This window comes from Hemibagrus wyckioides, linkage group LG17 (assembly GCF_019097595.1).
Source record: "Hemibagrus wyckioides isolate EC202008001 linkage group LG17, SWU_Hwy_1.0, whole genome shotgun sequence".
In the NCBI taxonomy this organism is placed as follows: domain Eukaryota; kingdom Metazoa; phylum Chordata; class Actinopteri; order Siluriformes; family Bagridae; genus Hemibagrus; species Hemibagrus wyckioides.
The window spans coordinates 14,532,226-14,551,997 of NC_080726.1; the positions used below are offsets into that span (position 1 = coordinate 14,532,226).

The 19,772-nt window shown below is 38.9% G+C and overlaps 1 protein-coding gene across 2 annotated transcripts in view; it reads right to left on the reverse strand.

Annotated features, from left to right (window-relative positions):
• rtn4rl1b (reticulon 4 receptor-like 1b) overlaps positions 1-18,067 on the reverse strand; it is a 168,666-nt gene extending 150,599 nt beyond the window's left edge. The window contains exon 1 of one of the 2 annotated variants that reach the window (XM_058414552.1): positions 17,245-18,067. In XM_058414552.1, coding sequence (XP_058270535.1) covers positions 17,245-17,257 — 13 coding nt within the window. In that variant the 5' untranslated portion in view covers positions 17,258-18,067. Of the gene's footprint in view, positions 1-5,659; positions 5,782-17,244 lie in introns of those variants that run through there. The other variant, XM_058414551.1, reaches the window with a different exon arrangement.
• Positions 18,068-19,772: the final 1,705 nt, after the last annotated feature.

A 19,772-nucleotide genomic window follows, 5' to 3' on the forward strand; every position in this document is an offset into this window, starting at 1 on the left:
ACACTGTCTGCCTCCTATTATCCCATTCCTGAACTCTTGACTCAGAGGTAGGAATTAGTGGCTGGCTGCTCTGCTTATGGGATCGATACGCTATTGTGCTGATTCGGAGCAGCTGCCCGAGACACCTTCAAAGCCCAAAATGCTTTTTCGGTAATCAAAAATTAATTAGCCATCCACAGTGACAGATTTTTTTGTGCTTTCTGTCAGGGTGACGTCCACCACAGTGACATCAGAGCACACACTTTCTTCGGTGAAAAGATTAGACGTGAAGGCTAAGTTGACCTTTTCTTCGTGAGTGGGAGAGCTGTTTGTCAATGTGAGTAAGTCGCTAAGACTCTACTTCAATCCAGAAGTCACTCCAACAAAACAGTCAGTGGAAAACAGTCAGATTCTTCCAAACATGCTTACAGAGCCTCAAAGTCCAGTTTATAATTTATAATTCAGTGCAAAAGCATATCTGTGTAGCCAGCTGGGCCTTGCTCTGTAAATAGCTCTGGAAATGGCAAGTAATGGACACTAAATGGGTGGCTCTGCATGGGCTGAGAGTGAGATGATGACTTGTGTTTGTTGTGAATCATGGCACCTGGTAAAGTGGGAGTTTTACTCAAGCAGCAGTGGAGCAGCCGTGTCATGTGCCTGTGGAGAATGTTTAAAATGGAAGACCCGCTCTGTGGAGGAGTAAAAAGACACACATGGCCGCCAGTGCATCCTCTGCACCTGCCTCGGTGCAGCTGCCTCCAAACTCAGCCAAGAACCCGCGCACCAATCAGACGGATAATTGCCACGGTGTCCTCTGGCCTCCTACAAAGCTCACAGTCAGTCTTTTGTGTAAGGGTGTTTTTTTTTCTCAGTTTGGGTGTTTTATTGGGGTGTTAACCCCCTGCCTACAAGCATACTGTGTAATCTGGTGCATGATGAATTGGGAGCCTGGTAGCTTGGGCGTCTGTCTTAGTGAGATCATCGGCAAGGTGTGAAGTCTGCTCACAATGGAGACATGATGAGTGCAATGTGTCCTGAAGGGAACATTAATATTCAGGACAAATGCTAATGTTTATCATCGTCTAAATGTAAACATATCTCTTTTTTTGTGGAAACAACTTTTAGAAGAAGGGTGCTCTATACCTCCTATGCCAAGGCACATTGAAGCTGCTGTGGTGTTTTGATGATGGTGGTGAAGAGCATTGTCTTATACATCAATCCAAAATCGCTCAAGTGAGTTAAGATGGTAAGTGTGAAGGTCATAGTATACGATTTGAATAATTTCCACAATCATCAAAACTATTCAGGAAGTAGTCCTGGAACGCACCAACACCTTAGACAGCTTATCTTGGATTTTTCTTAAATTTGCCACCTGTTTGCAGATTGTATCTTGAGTAGTAACAAACCTATCCATCTTTGCTTAGTGAGAGATACTCGAGCCAGCATGTCTTGACTTTTATCACAAAGCCAAGGTCATATTTCCTCTGCAAACACTGCAACAGCTTCTTCAGGTGACCTTTCTTGAACACTGCTTACATTTTTTTCCCCACAAGAACTGAAACATTCATCTCTTGTTCTCTTGGCTAAATCTTGGCACATATCTCCTAAAACCCCAGAGGCAGACAGCAAGAGAGAAGACGTTTAAATAATGAAGTCTTTTTTGGTAGAACCGTGGCCTGGAAAGTACTTGAGAGAAAGAAAATACACCTTACGCTTGTCTTTTCTTTTGCCAAGTTCTGCTGAGCTTCACTTCATTCAAACAACGTGAGATGCTATTTACCTTTTTGGGATTTAATACTAGAGGGAGAGAAATGGAAAAATAGAGAGAGAGAGAGAGAGAGAGAGAGAGAGAGATGGTAAGAGACCAAGAGTAAGAGGGAAATTCAGAGAGAAGGTGTTTGCTCGGGGGCTGTGGGTGATTGTGGTCATTTTGTCCAGTGGCAAGTAATCTCAAGGGTCACTACACTTTCTGCAAGTCAGCTGGCTTTGGCTGAACCTTAAGTAAACAGGCCACTAATTATCCTTCTCGTCTTTTGATCTGTGACCCTCCATAATTAGCCTATGCTCCAGTGTAATCATATTGAACACTCGCCTGCAACCCTCTCCTGCTTTGCTTTACCCAGCATGCCGCTGAATCACAAGAAAACTGTATCTATAGCCTTACTGTGTTACTGTGTGTTATCAAATGTAAGAACAGACAAAATCATTGAACTCCAGGCAGTTCCCATGACAACATGACGCTGTTTGGATGGTCTAGTCAAAACATGGGTTTGATTATCGACCCTCAGGAGGTTGTGAGAGCAGAACTCTGATTGGCTCGGCAGTCCGATGGTTTCCGGACTCCTTAGTGCCTGTTAATCTCCCAATCAATCAATAGTGTGTACAGATGTGAGACAAAAACCTGTTTGTTCCATTAGAGCACTCACATAACCCAATGCCTATCCTTCCAAGTGCTCTCTCACTCTCAGTCTCGTTTATTCGCTCCACTAAACCCCTGTGCCACTTTTCTTTTCCCTACAAAAATGCTAATCCAGAGCTGAACCTGCATGTCATGCTGTGGCATTCTGACTTTTTTTTTTAATAACTCTTCCATTCATCTTGTCTTTTTCTAGCATACTTCCTGTTCATCTCTCTAGTCTCCCTAGTGATCTGGATATAGTGACAAATGAACAGGAGGAACGAAAGCAGCTTTTTTGTGGCCCAAATGCACAGGACACTCAGTAGGGAATAGGGGGTGTAAATGAGAAGCTTTGGCACAAACTACTTGCCTGCTTCACTCCGTTGTTTTGCTCTTTTAAATAATTGACAGGACTATGCTACTGACGACAGAGACAAATCGACTGAGGTAATATCTCAGCCAGAGGTTGTTCTGGTATAGAATACTCTCCCACAGTAAAAAGACATAGAGTCATAAATCCAGTAACAGTGAAGTATTCATAAGCAGACAGTGCAATAACAATTGTCCTAACTCCTCCTGCATGGTAAATTATTATTATATTTAAATGCGATGTGTCATTTGATGCATTCCCATTAAACAACAGCCTAATTTTTTAAAAATATTTTACCATTCTAATTTCCTTGGTCAATCTTTTTTGTTGTGGATGAAACATTGCACTAGATCTCTCTCTCTCTCTCTCTCTCTATCTCTCTCTGCATGTGTGCGTGAAAAAGAGAAAGAGATCATGATCTTGCATTGAACCTGTTGGTTGTGAAGGCACAGTAGGAGATGTCACAAGCTGACGTCTCAGCACACTTGCTGGTTCTCCTGGGAATGTGATAGTGTGTGATGGAGGCTGCGTGTGGGAGCAGATTGGAGGCCGTCACTGTATGCTAGTACGTCTGTGTCTCTCTTGCGCAGCGAATTCTCTCTGCTGTTCCTCTTATCAGATTGAAGAACAGGGTTTCTTTCACTGCTGTCAAAATTTCTTCAGTGGTACCAGGACCCTGTGGGAATGCAGAGCAGCTTAAAGGGAAGATCATTCACTTTTTGGGGATGTAACATTGCTTCGCTGCTTTATCCAATTATTCAGTTATTCATCTCATTTCAGAAACTACTTTGAATTATTCCATGACTACAGTGAAACTAATACTATAAGGATGTAGTTATAGAAGTGAGGAATGTAAGGACATTTTTAATATTTGCACTTATTTTTCAGACCCGGGGCCAGTCGGGCTAAGAATTTCATAAGATTTGGTTGAGTGTGAAAGCTGTTTTTTGATCTCAGTCCAGCAAATCCATCACTGGTCCAACCAAAAATGACAACCATAATGCCGTATTGACATTGATATACAGTGAAAATGAATCAAATGAAAGCGACTACAACAGTTATTGACTTTACAGTTATTTCTGTACATAATAATAGCTTTAACAGAAAGACTTCATTCAAATTGTTCATCACTGTCAAGCAGAACCAAGTTAGTCTGCAGTGCTGCTTAATAATTTATAATCATTTCCATATTGGTTAATAATTTACTAATTATTTGGCATAAAGACATAGAGCTGACTGCAAAGCTGAGTCTGCACATTAACAGTGAAGATGGATCTGTTGTTTTGGATCTGAATTATAGACATTGTTATAAATCTTACTGCACTGGTTTGGTATTTTTACTTATTCTCTGTTTAAAGGTATGTATGAAAAGGGACAAAAGTAGGCAAAGACATCTGGATTTTAAAGAAGAAGCCCAAATCAATAAATACATAAATGTAAGATTTTGTGATGTATAATATGACATATAAAATATTTTAAAATGTATAACTGTGACATACACCAATCAGGCATAACATTACCACCTGCCTAATATTGTTTTGGTGCCACTTTTGCTGCTAAAACAGTTCTGACCCATCAAGGCATGGACTCAAGGGTGTGTCCCATCAAGGGTGTACATGGTCTGCAACAATGCTTAGGTAGGTGGTACATGTCAAAGTAACATCCATGGATGGCAGGACCCAGGGTTTTCCAGCAGAACATTGCCCATGACACTGCCTCCGCCGGCTTGCCTTCTTCCCATAGTGCATCCTGGTGCAATGTGTTCCCCAAGTAAGTAATGCACTCGCACCCAGCCATCCACGTGATGTAAAAGAAAACAGCCATCACAATTCGGCCCTTGTCAAACTCAAAGCTCAAATCCTCACGCTTGTCTATTTTTCCTGCTTCTAACACATCAACTCTGAGGACAAAATGTTCACTTGCTGTCTAATATATCCCACCCACTAACAGGTGTCATGATGAGCAGATAATCAGTGTTATTCACTTCACCTCTCAGGGCTCATGATGTTATGCCTGATCGGTGTGTATATATAATACTTTGTTATACTTTGTGACATACGCAATTATGCAATAAATCAGGTTTCACATAAAACCTGTACTGAGGACATATTGAGGACTGGAGAGTGTGAAAATGCTTGTCCAGGAAGTTTAAAGAGTAAATTATTGCATAACGAAAACCACATAACCATATAAACAGCCACAACAAAAGCAAAACTCAGTGTGTGTAGTGTTGAGCTGGAACTAAATGTTCACGGTTGGTTGCCACACACCGTCCCAATCAACCCCGGCAGGTGGCTCATCAGAGGATAAAAATGCCACTCACTGGGAAAGAAGAAAGAGAAGAAGCACCCTCAAGGGTGCTGCCAATCACCTGCTCGACCCACCAGAGCTGCACCGTACTCTGGGACAACTGCACACTCCTCTGCTTCCAACCTTTTGGTAAAAAAAAGTATCCCTCTGGGCTTTAACTAGCTTTCTGTGTTCATGTTAGCCAAAGAATAGTTCTACATCGTATCTTGTTAAGATAGAATGCAACAAGTCAAGCTGTGACGATTGGTACATGCAGATTTTTAATGTACTCTATTATACACTCCAAAATCAGCCTTTCTCCAATATTTGCAATATGTATCGCTTACGATAGAAACGGTTCTGTACATCACAGGCACTATGCATATGCCTTTATTCTCAAAATATATCACATTTTAGAATATTATTAGATTATTTGCTATAAAACACAATCTTAGTGAACAAGAAAAAAAGCACAATGGGCTTGGAGTAAAAAGTATGACCCTGGCAACCCTAACAACTGTCCACTGCTCCTCCTCAACTGAGTTTATATTTACAGATAAATGATAAAATTCAAAGTAAAGATAAACTTTTTTGTAGACTACAGCCAAGCTTTGAAGACTTACCAAGCTCCCAAAACAGGAAGTGATTGTCAGTCCATCCATCCATGTACATACCATCAAAACAGAAAGTACACAGTAATCCACTCCTGCCTGTGCCTCCTACATGTAAGCATTGCATCTGATGGGAAACTTATCTGTGTGGCACAAAGCAGCAGATTGCTGTTGCTCCACAGTCACATATCCTGGAAATGGGCTGGGTTTGAACTCAAGTCAAGGTCTTAATGTAGCATAATTTGGAGGACAGTCACATCTGTGAGCAAATGTCAAGGATATCATTCTAATTCCGAAAACAATATAGGAAAAATAAAACTATTCTGCACACATATACCCCATACTTGAAATAGAGCCATGTGAATATAGTTAGAACAAATATGCAAGGCTAATCAGCCCTGGTATTTGACAATGTTCCTGACCTTTCTATGAAACAAACTGCATTTTAAAGAGTGTGTCCATTTATGAGTGCTTTTTTTCTGAGATTCTTATTTAGGGAATAGAGAACAGTCCTTGAACAAATATTCTTCACAAGATAACTGTTCTATTTACCTGTGTGCACTGAATTGCAACCAGCATAATGTCTTCTACAGTGATTCAGTTCCACTGTGGACAAGCAAAGAAAAAGACTTGTGTGTTGGTTTTTCATGAATAAACACTTTGAACAGTTTGGCACTGAAGTAATTAAAAAAAGAGGCAAGTCCATACACACATTTGCACAGCGTGGTTGCAGGTGCTGGCTAGGATTGGCTAGGAGATATTAACCTTAGTAGGGAGGAGGGGTGAAATAATCAGTGTTTATTAATTGAGATGCCTAGACCCAGGTGAGGATTGCATCAGGAGTGTAGAGAAGAACGTAAGACCTCTCAACATGTGCATTTCTGAGCCACTATAATCTCGTTGCAGGAGGCACAAAGGACAACCGAACTCTCACCAGGTCTGAAACACCAAGTAAAGAAAGAACACAGATAACAGTCAGTATCACAAAGGAACACTGGCTGTTAGCGAGATCTCATTCCCATCTCACTGTCACAATATCCTGTCTGATTAATGGAGAGAGAGAGAGAGAGAGAGAGAGAAAGAAAGCTTTGCTCAGGGTTTCAGGGTGGTGGTAAACAAGAAAAGCAAACTGGTAGGTCACCAGAGAGATAAAGAAAGATGTGTGACCATTCATGGCACTTCTATACGAAGAATGTCCCACTGTTTGAAACATCTAACGTCAGCTCCCTGCTGAGAGTTTAATAAAACTGAGTGCATAAAACAAAAGAAGTTCTATCTGGGGGGAAAAAAACAAAACAAGCAGTGGACTGGACCTTGCTTAGCTTACACTGATCTGAATAATTCAGAGCTGGGGTTGGCGTGAGTGGAATATAAGAGTGATATTAAGAATCGTAATGAGGAGTATCCACACTGAAGGTCACTTCCAGAAGGCAGTGAGTGTCACTGAAAAGGACTGAATGAATATGAATTTGTCTGCATACCATGTGTGTGTGTGTGTGTTTCTGAATGTGTAATGTACATACCTTGGGATATCACTGCTCTTATCTGTGGCTTATGTACATGTGTATATTGGTGTATGTACCTACAGAACCCCAGATTAGCAGCAGCAAGCAAGGGCAGAGAGGCAGATGACAACCTGCCTGGGGGTAGGAAAGAAAGCCGGACTCAGCACTGATGGCTCATACTGTAGCTGCAGCAAGCGGGTGCATCAGTGTGACATGAAAACACTCGGGATTCCTGTCAACTCAGACAGGGTATGTCATCTCCAGTCTCTCTCCAATACCCTGCTCCTCGACATCAGCGGCCTTCACGTTGACATTGACCTTTCCACCGCAATTAGCCATTTAATTGGCGATTAATTATTAATATTAGCAAAACCAACAGGGCTTAGGGTTGTTTGTCTCGCTTACCTCATTACCATCTGCTAATGACCAAGCCAGCATCTCATTTCCACTCCAAAGAGAAAACCAGGAAATTTGTGCTGAAATTTCAGGTGATGCAAAAAGGGCAAAGGAGGAGGCAGCTTGAACCACATGGGTCTTAGATACCCATGGTTAAAAATACATACAAGTATATCAAGGGTTCTATTATATTTTGATAGTGAATCACTTAGCCAATCCGGTTTTCTAGAGCTGGACGTACTGTGATAAGAGGAGCCCTTCAGGAAATAGTTGCACATATTGACATACCATCCTTACATCCTGTTTCAAAATTATCAGTGAGACGAATATGCACTATAAGGCCAAATGTTTGTGGACACCTGACCATCACACTCATCAGTGAGTCTTCCCTAAACTATTGCCACAAAATTTGGAAGCAAACAATTCATTTTATGCTATAGCATGAAGACATGGTTTGCCAAAGTTTTAGTGGAAGAACCTGAGTGTCCTTCACAGAACCCTGACGTCAAACCCACTGATCACCTTTGGGATGAACTGCACTGCAGGCCTCCTCACCCAACATCAATGTCTGATCTCACTAATGCCCTTGTGGCTTGATGAACACAAAGACCTCTCAACTAGTAGAAAGCCTTCCCAGAACAGTAGAGGATATTATAACCGTAAAGGCGGGCTACATCTAGAACAGGATTTTCAACAAGCAAATATGGCCAAGTGTTCACAAATTTTTAGACATATAGTATACCTTCACAGAAACACAGAAATACTGTATAGAACCAAGAGAGGAGAGAAATGACCTTAAACTCTCTCCTCCTCTAACACCATTGAGATTCTCAGAATGTCTGCACAAATGAGGTATTCTGCATGCAGGGCGCTCTGACGCATGTTCCATAGTCCAGAAGTAAATGAAGCTCATCTATGTGATAAGAGGCATCATTCAGTTCATTACAATAAATACTTGTGGCCAGACGGAATCTCACAGAGCCCAAATTAGAAAAATCTAATTAGTTTGTTATCCATTGCAATTTGCTTGTTCTTGGAAAAAGCGGCATAGGTCAAAATTCAGAATTTAGGAAAAAACAAAATTGATATGCATGGAAAATATAGTACTATGGGAAATGATTTTAAGGTCAGGTTTAGCACTCTAATAAACTTATTTTTCTTTATTCATCTGAGATTTGAACTTGGACCGAACTTGTTAACAGTATACATTTTTGCACAAAATGTCTGTATGAAAATGTGATTTGAAATATGTCTTAAAATATGCATATGATGTACTAGATTATTAAATATGCATTAATTTATGTATAATTTATATAAAACAATCTATATTTCAACAAACAACTTAAAGTCTGAGCAAAGGGAAGAAGCTTCCATATAACAGTTTTTCATAATCAATTTATTTCATGGAATTATAACTTATAAACGCTATTCAAATGTGTGACAAGTCAACTTTCAGCTAGATTTAATTTGTACAATGTCACCTCCAAAGTCCAAATTACTTATCATTTTATGAAAAACACTATCTCTGGCTTTAGACTTTATTAATCAGTGTGTGAAATTAGGTACATAAACCAATTTTGAATGCTTAGTTAAATAATGGCAAATTAACAAAATGCTAATAATCAACAAAATCCAGGAAAAGAGTTAAGCCTTCAGCACAAATCATCATGTCATCTAATTAAATGTCTGTACATGGACTAAAAGGCAGTCACAACAATTAGGAAACACTCTGACCGTTTTTTTTATATGCATGCCATTTTAAAATTGACTTTCATTTCTAAGGCTTCCCAAGTTCATTGTTTCTAATTTTTCTATTTTACTGCCATCATTATCTGAACAATAGTTTAATCAGTATCAAGGACTCTTTCTGCTCACACACAGAATGACTTGGCTTTTACATAAAACTACATGGCTGCACTCAATTCATCCCTGCTTTCTTGCGTACAAAATTCCCATTTGAAATGATGCTCCTCTTGCACAAATGAGAAAATTAGCAATTCATCAAATGTTTCAGTGCAGCTATGTAATGACAGAGTAATGCCAGGTAAATCTGCTAGTTAGTTATATAATCGCTCAACATTCCTATACGATCGATATTGACATAGTGGAACTGGTGATGTGAATTCTTCTTTAAATCTGTCTGAAATAGGTCTTGTTTCTATTTAATGTCCCACTAATGAGATTTTAGCATAGTTGTGAGGTGAAACACTAAGGTTTGAAAGAAATCTTAGCAGTTAAGACAGCTTTCACTCAAAAAGAATGAATCCAAATGCAGAAAAAAAGTAAATTAGTACAGAAATACTGTGATTTTAATGTGCACGATTTATTTAAAGCAAATCCATAAAAGAACAGGACCTGTATAATGTATTTGTATGAGTGCAAAAAAAAGCCACTGTGTGAGATCAGTAGGAATCTATTCACAAATAAATCTACTGTGCACTCAACTATAATAGTGATGGAAAATTTGATTCAATTTACCAAGCTGATTCTTTTGAACTGGCCAATTTTGCTCAGGGGAATATAAAACCTCCAAATTGCTCCACATAATGCGTGTTAAGCTTGTTCAATATGCTTACTTATTACTCGTGTTCACATTTCGAACCATTTTTATGATATTGGTTTAATGACTTTTCAAGGCATCTATCAACAATCTAACAAATACCCAACAGTAAAAGTACATCATTAACATTTCTGCTGTGTCTTTATCACATACAACAAGTTTTTCCCATTTGATTCACATTCAGGAATTTAATATGCTAACTGTCATACTAGTGATTGAAAAAAGTGATTGACATTTGGCGCCGCAAGTATCCATCGGATCTTGTGTTCGGCTCTGTGAATAATCTCACCTGGATGTTGTAATTTTATACGTTGTAAGGACTGCTACTGTAATCAAAAAGACTGTCCCGTTCTTGTCCCTTTAGTCAAAATATGCTATTACTGATCATACTTTCAACATTCCTTTAGTCTTTACACGCATATACCATAATGATTTATAATCCTGCGATCAGATGAATGAGTTCTTTTCTGAGTTTGGCTTCTCTAATGAAATTTAAACAGAAATAGTAACACCCTTGTGTTAATCAGCCCCAATTGTCCAGCCAAGACGGATCAGAGAGATGACTGGTGGTATGTGATAAGAAAAATGACTTCCTGTCATCTGAGGGAGTTTTTTCTCATCTCAGATTTGCTCAGTTAGGCTCTAAATCTATATCCTGATATCTATACAGTTGCTTTGTGATCATGTGTATGTGAATTCTACACAAAATTAAATTAAAATTTCATTTCATTTGAAGGTCATGTTATTTATGGGTTGAACATGTGTGAATATCTGGTCAGATTGACTCCTTTCTATTTTGCTGGTCAGGGCTAAGGGCATGGAAGTGAACTCTATGAAGTTAAACTGTTATAATATTAAAGCTGTGCTGGAATTTAAAACCAGTAAAACCAGCATAGTTGTAATTGGGACAGTCAACCAGTTTAATCTGGTTCATCTTAAGAAGCAATTGATAAAGAATAATTTGTTCATAGGTCCGAAATCATAACCGTATAAACAGTGTTACTGAAGATTAGCTTAACATTCCAAAGTATGGTCAGGATGGTCAAATAAACACGCTTGCACCTCTTACTATAGCCTTTAGAGCACATCCCTGAGCCAGTGCACTGTTCAGCTGTGTTAAGCAGTCTTAAATGTCTCTGTTTAAATGTCTCTGGCTGATCTGACTGTGTACTTAAAGGGGTGAAAGTAAGAAAGATGACTCTTTGGGTGGAGACAGAGATAAATACAGTGTGAAGGACAGAGCAGCTGAGCTACAAGACTTTTCTCTTTAGCCTTTTTCTTATTACATACCACCAGTCACCTCTCTGATCTGTCTTGGCCGGACAATTGAGGCTGATTCACACGGGTGTTACTATTTCTGTTTAAATTTCATTCCAGCTACATTTAAAGAAAATAGCTGTATTTCTCCATGGAGCTTCGTAGAACCTGGCTGTTTTGACTTTCTAGGAGAAAAGATCTGAGCGAAGGAATGATCAGTGTTTCAAATTATCTAAATTCCTTTGAATATAAAATATACTTTTGAAACTAAAATATACTAACCGCATTCTAGGCTTCTTAAATATGCTGTTTGTACTTTACACAGTGCCACAAGTTTGAGCTGGCTGGTAAACAAATACTATGCTTTTATAAATAATAACTGGCCAGTAACATCTCTGTGATCAATGGAACTATTATGTTAAACGATTATTACGTGAAACTATTATTGCGAAACATAATAAACGCTTTTTATAATTACAAGAATTGTCCAAATTGATTTGCCAATCAATTTGGTTATTATGCTAACTGATTGCTTCCTAACTGACTGAAGATAATAACACCTTTAAAGATCATTATATGTATTATTTTCTTGGAATCAATAAGCATAATAACAATAATAACAACTGGCCCACAACCTTGGCAATGCTACAATAAAATGCAGCTATGGCAATATACTGTGCAGTCTATGAAACACCTGCTCTGGATATTTGATGTCTTTTCAGTTTTAATATGAATGCTGAGGTGGTTAAATGTTATTGTTAATGGAAGTATAGTCCCATTTTCCTATTTTACATTAATTATTAATATGGATCATTTTTCCTAATTAGATATATGCATCTTTTACTATAGTAGAAGCATCTCTCTTTTAGTGTGTGTGTGTGGGGGGGGGTGTAGTGGGGGCTTCATGAGAGCAAATGAGTGTACAAAAAGCTTCTAATGGATTCTTGATGTATGCAATGTTCTGAATGAGAACAACATGGAGCAGGCTTCTTTCTACTCCGAAGGACACTGAGGTAAAACTGTGAAATTGTATGATGAAAAAGCACACAGCTCTCTATATAATGTTCGTCATTAATAAAGCTCTTGTATAGAAAACATTACTGTATGAGCTTTATTTATTTAAATCTATAGTTTATTTAGACTATTTTCTTTATTCGCATTAATTCCGGTTTAGCTTTCTCAGGGTACAGTATGTGTAATCCTTTTATGAAGTATAGGGCTGATGGACTCCTTGTGCATCCCTGTAAAATGGTGTAACGTTATACTGTATATACAGCTGAGGCTAAAAGTTTCCATACACCAAGGTCAAAGACATTCAAACTCCTCACACTTTACGTTACCATACATTTCCTGTGTTAGGTCAATTAGGGTGTTTCAAGAAAAAGAATAACGATATAGAAATACCAAAATAATAGCATAGAGCCAGATTTATTTTTGCTGTTATAACACTATACAGACTATTCTTAGTGGGTCAAAACCTGTAAACATTTTCTTAGTATTTAGTGGCTTTTTAAATGCTTAAGTTGAAACGAACAATAGAGGTAGTCTACCGCAAGCTTCACAGAATACACACAATACAATATTTTTGCCCATTCCTCCTGACAGAACTGTTGTAATTCAGGCAGGGTTGTGGGCCTCATTGCTTGGCTACTCTTTTCCAGTTCATTCTACAAATGAGATTCGGGTCAGGGCCACTTCAATACTTTCACTATGCTGTCTTTAATCCATTCTGTTAAATTTTGCATGCATGCTTAGGATCATTGTCCTGCCCTAGTTGTGACCAAGTTTTAACTTTCTCGCTGATGTCTTGAGGTGTTGCTTCAGCATTGCATCATAATCTTCCCACCTCGTAATCCTCACGTGTTCTATTTTGTGAAGTGCACCAGTCCCTTTTATAGCAAAACACCCACACAACAGGATGCTCCCACCCTCATGCTTCATAGATGGGATGGTTTTCTTCAAATTAAAAGCCTCACCCCTTTTCCAGCATAACTAGTGCTGACCTAAAAGACTGGTGATTACCTGGTTACTTCAGGCTTTTTTATGCTGGTCTCAGAGTAGGGGCTTCATTTTGAGAGACCATGCCGATGTAGGACTCAATGGCAATATGAAATCAGATGTCTGCTGTCTTTCTTGTTGTCTTATGGTTCAAATGAAACTTTCAGACCAAACTTCATTATTTTTGGTAACAGTGCCGTGTCTGTGAACCCAACTTTTCTTTTTATTTGCATATAGTTGTCATCATACCTTTAGTTCCTGTGGAGTTTAGTTGTCTAAGTCCATTTTTTCTGAGGTACTGGCTGAGAGTTGCCTGGATTGTACTAAGAGAAAAAAGGCAGTCTGTAAATGTAGGCCCTTTTACAACCACAGGTGTACTACTACTTAACTCCTAATTCTGACAATTAGCCAATCAAAAGATTTTAAATATAATTAAAAGCAATTCTGGAATCTTCCAGAAAAAAAAGTCAGCTTGGTATGTGGAATTATTTGACCTGTTGGGATTCTGAATTAAAGCTAAAATAAATCTGTTTTAAAAAGTAGATGCCCTCAATGACATGCCAAAAAAATGTCTTTAACATACCATACCATATGTGTTGTGCTGTGAAAAACTGAGATTGCTCATGTAAACTTTGGCCTAAACTCTAAATTTTTTTTTTTTTTTTGGTTTTCAATTACCTTAAAAATATGGGAAATGAGAATGGGAAATATGAGGAGAGTAAGTGTGCAGTGCTGTCTATAATGTAATGACTTTCTCAGTCACCTGACCTTAATTTAATCAAGCTGTTCTCGGAGAAGTTAAATTGAAAGAAGAGAGAGAGAGAGAGAGAGAGAGAGGGAGAGAGAGGGAGAGAGAAGAGAGAGAGATCTAACCAACAATTCAATCTTCTGGCAAGAGCACAAAGCTGTGCATACTTCCTGTAAGGGGTATGATGGAAAGTATTGCATAGCTTTGTTAGTTCTAGTCAAAAAGTAGGTTGAGAAGATTGACTCTGATCCACCTGCTGAATATTCAGTCATCAATACTCTGACTATTTTACATAATAAAATGGTTCCTGTTGGTTTCCATGCTAGCATGCAGTGAGTTTTGCTGTTTTCTCCTATTCCATAAAGTAATTTGCATTCATTTTTGTAACCAAGAATAATTTTGGTTTTAGCAATATAGACCCCCTCATTCACAGCATTGTCATGTACATCAGACTAATATTAGTGTAATCAAACTCAAGCAGCAGACACAGGGGTGCTTTGCATCGATGACCACATGATTGCTGGTTCATTTTCTGCATCATGCACCAAGGAAATGAGCTAATGTTAGATTAAATAGATTAGATAAGAAGGCTGCAGGATTTAATATCCCAGGGATTCCACTCCATAAATGTACCCTCCAGTAAAACACTAAGTGCTTTGTAATTAAAAGACATGATTTCAAAGCCACCACTGTTCCTGTCCAGCAGGAGTAGATGTTGTTTTATGGAGCCATATTGGTGCCATTTGGTTCTTCTTCCACTTTCTTGTGATTCCTACAGAAAAAAGGGCATAAGGCAGAGGGACATGCACCAGCACCTACTGCCATGATGAACACCAATGTCACACTGCATCGCACTGACACATCTACCCATGGCTGAGTGGCCAGGGTGGGGACATTTTCACTGCGTGCTGATCAGGAGCTACCAGCTGCGACGGAGTCACTCACCCAGACCTGACACACAGGCCATAGCCACATGGCTTAAAATAAACCTTGCCCCAATGACAGTGTCAGGGGTACTCATACTGATCAAACGCATATGCACACACACACACACACAGTGTGCCATTTACATAAAAGAATCAAAATACTCATGGCAGAGACTGCAGTTATATAACATCTCTGTTCAGCTAGGACAATATTTGATGTCACCTTTGAAATATCAGCTAAAATATCTTTTTCTCTGCACAGTGAAAGTGTCAATATGTGTGTGTTTGTGTGTGAGAGACAGAGAGAGAGAGAGAGAGAGAGAGAGAAAGAGAGAATGCGGTTGCTGTCAATTTTTGACATAAACGTTCACTTTGTTTGAAAGATTACGTTAATCTTTTAAAGAGCAACCCAAAAAACTGTCATCAGCAGAGTAGCAAAGAAACAAAACAAAACAAAACATGCATTCTGTTCACCTGCTCTCATGCATTGTTTATCTGAGCATCAAGGTTCAGTGCATCCCATAACACAGTATATCCATATCAGAGTGCAAAGCTATGAAAAATTCATACTATGATAATCATTCCACTCTAATATATGTGATAACAGGATAGTAGAAATTGCTAGAATATTTGATTGAAGACTCGTAAACGGCGCTTCTATTGGGTTATTGTGAACAGTTCACTTCTTTAAAAATAAAAAAGAAATTCTATTGTAATAAATATCTTACATCTTTCATTAATGTAACGTTTCCATGTAAATGATATATAGTGCAGCATTAAATCCACAGTCTACCACAGTCTCAACCTCATGGTCATTATCATGGTCATCACACTTATTTTTCATTCTTATTTATTACTTGTGAGCTATCAGATGTAGAACTAAAAATATCTTGTCTTGGTATGGATCTGTAATGAAGTTATGTTAGAATAACGTTAGTACAGGAACTTTAAGACCACGTGCCTGGGTGTGGCTGCAAATAAATAACAACGAGGATGGTTTAATCATTAGGAAACAGCAATAAATCGGCTCTTAATAAAATGGAGGTTATCTATTGCCAACGGCTTCGAGATATTTTTTTTCCTGAATGTATCATTAATTCACGAGTCTCTCTCTCTCTCTCTCCGTTCTCACGACTCGCTCTTTGCGCACAGAAAGCAGTGAAACTCATACTTTCATACTAAATAGTATGTCCGAATAGCACTACAGCACACTTCAGGTACTCTACTATTTAGTATAAAAGTATGCGGTTTCGGATGTAGCCAATCACTTTGTGAGAAAATCAGCCAATCAGTTTAATCCATTCAGGACCGAGTGAAGTGAGAGGCGCCATATCCTGACACAGGCTACTATGTAAATATAGCGCGCAGAGCTGTAGTATGAAGTTCATTTTTTTTGTCTAAAACAGAAGGATTGAAATCTATTCATGCATTTGATTCTCCTGAACTGGACATTAATTTATCCGAAGCATTAATGTATCAGGAGGCTGAAGCGCGAGTGCCGTTTGTTGGTCAGTGAAGCGCAGTTATGGCAGACTGACTGTAACAGCACAGCTACTGAATCACTGAAAAGCACCAGCCTATTATTTTATTCATGAAAAGTCAGCATATGTGGATTTGATTATGTAGAGAAAAAAAAGATCAGCAGACAGCAGTCTATGCAAACACACTCAAACCCAAAACCGTGCATTATCCATTTTAAGGACTGTTCTGATTCACAAGTGAAAATAGCCAATGAAACCCATCCGAGCCATACAGACAGAGCGACTGCTTTCAACTGAAGAGCAACTGATAAAAACTGCAGTGCGGCACCCACGGTTATTATAGGGGGGGAAAAAAGGCAAATTATTTCCAGATATAAGCTAGATTCATGTTTTATCTCAGGATGCCTTTGCACAAGCAGAAAACGCTATATAATTGAAATGAAAAAAAAGAAAAGAAAACGCACTGCTGCTAAGCCCATTAAACTTTCAAAGCCGCACGCGCCACTAAACTTGTCTATGGATAAAATTTATTTATTTATTTATTTTTGGTCACTGACTAATAATCTCTACTTAACACCAGACTCTATTTACATCACTACAGAAAACTAAAAAAAAAAAAAAAACACCTGCCAGGTGCAACTTCTGATCGCAAAGCAGCGAAACAAATAAACACGCCAATAAATAAATAAATAAATAAACAAACAAACAAACAGTAATGAGCCTTACCCCGTTTAAACATGTTGAAAAAGTGTTGGTGCGCGTTAAACCCCTCTGGGGATCATTTAGTCTTGCATTCCGGTCCTGATGTGATTATTTTTTTCACTGTCGATATGATATGAAGCAATGAAATTTTCGCTGGATGTCGACTGAAGGCATTGGCGGTGCGACCACCTCCGTCCGTGATGAAAGTCCCACAGCAGGCGAGAGAGTTCAGGCTGAATTTTAATTCGGGGAATCTACACAGATGCTGGATCTACTCTCCTCCTGTCAAGTCTTGGATAAAGCTCAAGAGCAGAGCATCGCAGAGACGCATCCTGCAGTCCGAAATTGTTGGATGCTTTTGTTTTGTTTTGTGTTTTTGTTTGGCGCGTCCTATATGGAGCCAGAATCCAGAAAGGTCCAGAAATGAGCCATGAACTGAGCGATCATGTTAAACTCCAACACAACCCAGCGTCTGAATGAGCATCACGCACTGCTCTCAGTGAAGCCAGAAGCGTCTCCAGTTAAACTTTGTCTCCACGATCCATCCGTTTGGAGCAAGACGACAATCCAGCCCGTGTTTCACAACAGTAAGAAGCTGTCTCTGCGAGGAGATGTCTGCTACAGTACACTACATCTCTGAGAGCATCGCTTTCACATTTCCGGTTTGGAGACAGGAGACAGTAGGGCGCTGTTAGGGCGCGACACCGGTGTGTTTGCGCACTAGATAAAAACAAGAAAGAGAGTGATGCTGCTACACACCAGCCGACTGATGACCATCCGAGATACACACAGAGCTGTGTGAATGAACCCCAGCCACTGGAAAGAGAAAAAAAAATCTTATTATGGAGTCTTTGTGTTTATAGGCGCTGCCTGTAAGTGCAATATTCAGGCTTATGAAATTCTCTCTCTCTCTCTCTCTCTCTCTCTCTCTCTCTCTCTCTCGCTCTCTCTCCCATACACACAAACACCTTTGACGTTTGTCTTCCTATTCTTATGAGGACATAATTAATAATGCAGCTAATTATTGCAATTCCTGAATCTCCCCAAAACCAAGAAACCTGAATGCTCTTTTAGGATATTTTGTTGTTGTTGTTTTTATTTGTTTTGTGGTTTGTTTGTTGTTGTTGTTTTGTAATAAAACCTGCAGTTTTTTTGTTAGATATTCCCATTCTTGCTCAACTCACATTTTATCCACATTTAAACTTTACCCCTAACCTTAACACCGATTAGTAAAAAGGAAACATTTTTGGCTTTTCCACGAAAGATGTTTGTTCCCCATGACTACTGACAGACAGACAGACAGACAGACAGACAGACACACAATGCATTTATTCAGCTGTAATTATGTTTGAGAAAAAGCAATGACATTTTAAACTCAAGTGTTTACAAAAAAACAGTCTGTAGCATGGAAGAACCAAGGAATATAGGCATTTAGCATTTACTTTTAACGCTCAATATAATAAAGTACTACTTAAACTATACAATTCCTTGACTGTTATAAATGATAGACAAGAGAAAACTCTTCACTAGAAAGAGTGGCTATATAATCACAGAGAGGACCTATAATTGCTAGTCTCTTAGCATTGTTTTCTGCCCAACCCAGCCTATCCACACAGCACAAGCCCAGGCTCCTAAATGCTAAGATGATCAGCTGGCATTGATAAAATAAACAGTTAATAATGTTCACCAGGGTGATACACTGACCAGGCATAACATTATGACCACCTGTCTAATATTATGTTGGTCCCCCTTTTGATGCCAAAACAGCCCTGATCTGTCATTCACTGTGTATTCTGACACCTTTCTATCAGAACCAGCATTAACATCAGCAATTTGAGCAACAGTAGCTTCTCTGTTGGGCCAGCCTTCGCTCACCACATGCATTCAGTGAGCCTTGGCCGTCCGTGACCCTGTCATTGGTTCACCACTGTTCCTTCCTTGGACCACTTTTGATAGATACTGACCACTGCAGACCGGGAACACCTCACAAGAGCTGCAGTTTTGGAGATGCTCTGATCCAGTTGTCTAGCCATCACAATTTGTCCCTTGTCAAACTCACTCAAATCCTTACTCTTGTCTATTTTTCCTGCTTCTAACACATCAACTTTGAGGACAAAATGTTCACTTGCTACATAATATATCCCACCCACTAACAGGTACCATGATGAAGAGATAATCGGTGTTATTCACTTCACCTGTCACTGCTCATAATGTTATGGCTGATCAGTGTATTTAAGCAGTTTGACAATAAAATACATTTATGTCCATATTTAAATCAATGATCATTCAGTTTCAGCAGGCACTGCTTTTTTTAGATCACTCATAAAAATGTATCTATCAAGATAATTGCATTAAGGAGTTTCTGTACAATGATTTTCAAGCCAGTCCTGTTGTACTGTGGAATGTTTGTACACTTTGGTTACATTGTCCTGCATGATGTACAGCTTAATTCATATAATAGTTCTGAATGCCTAAGTTTAGGGACACTTTTTTGCACCCTAATTTCTTTTTTTTTTTTTTACAAGTTCCCCAGTATGAAATCCAAACACATT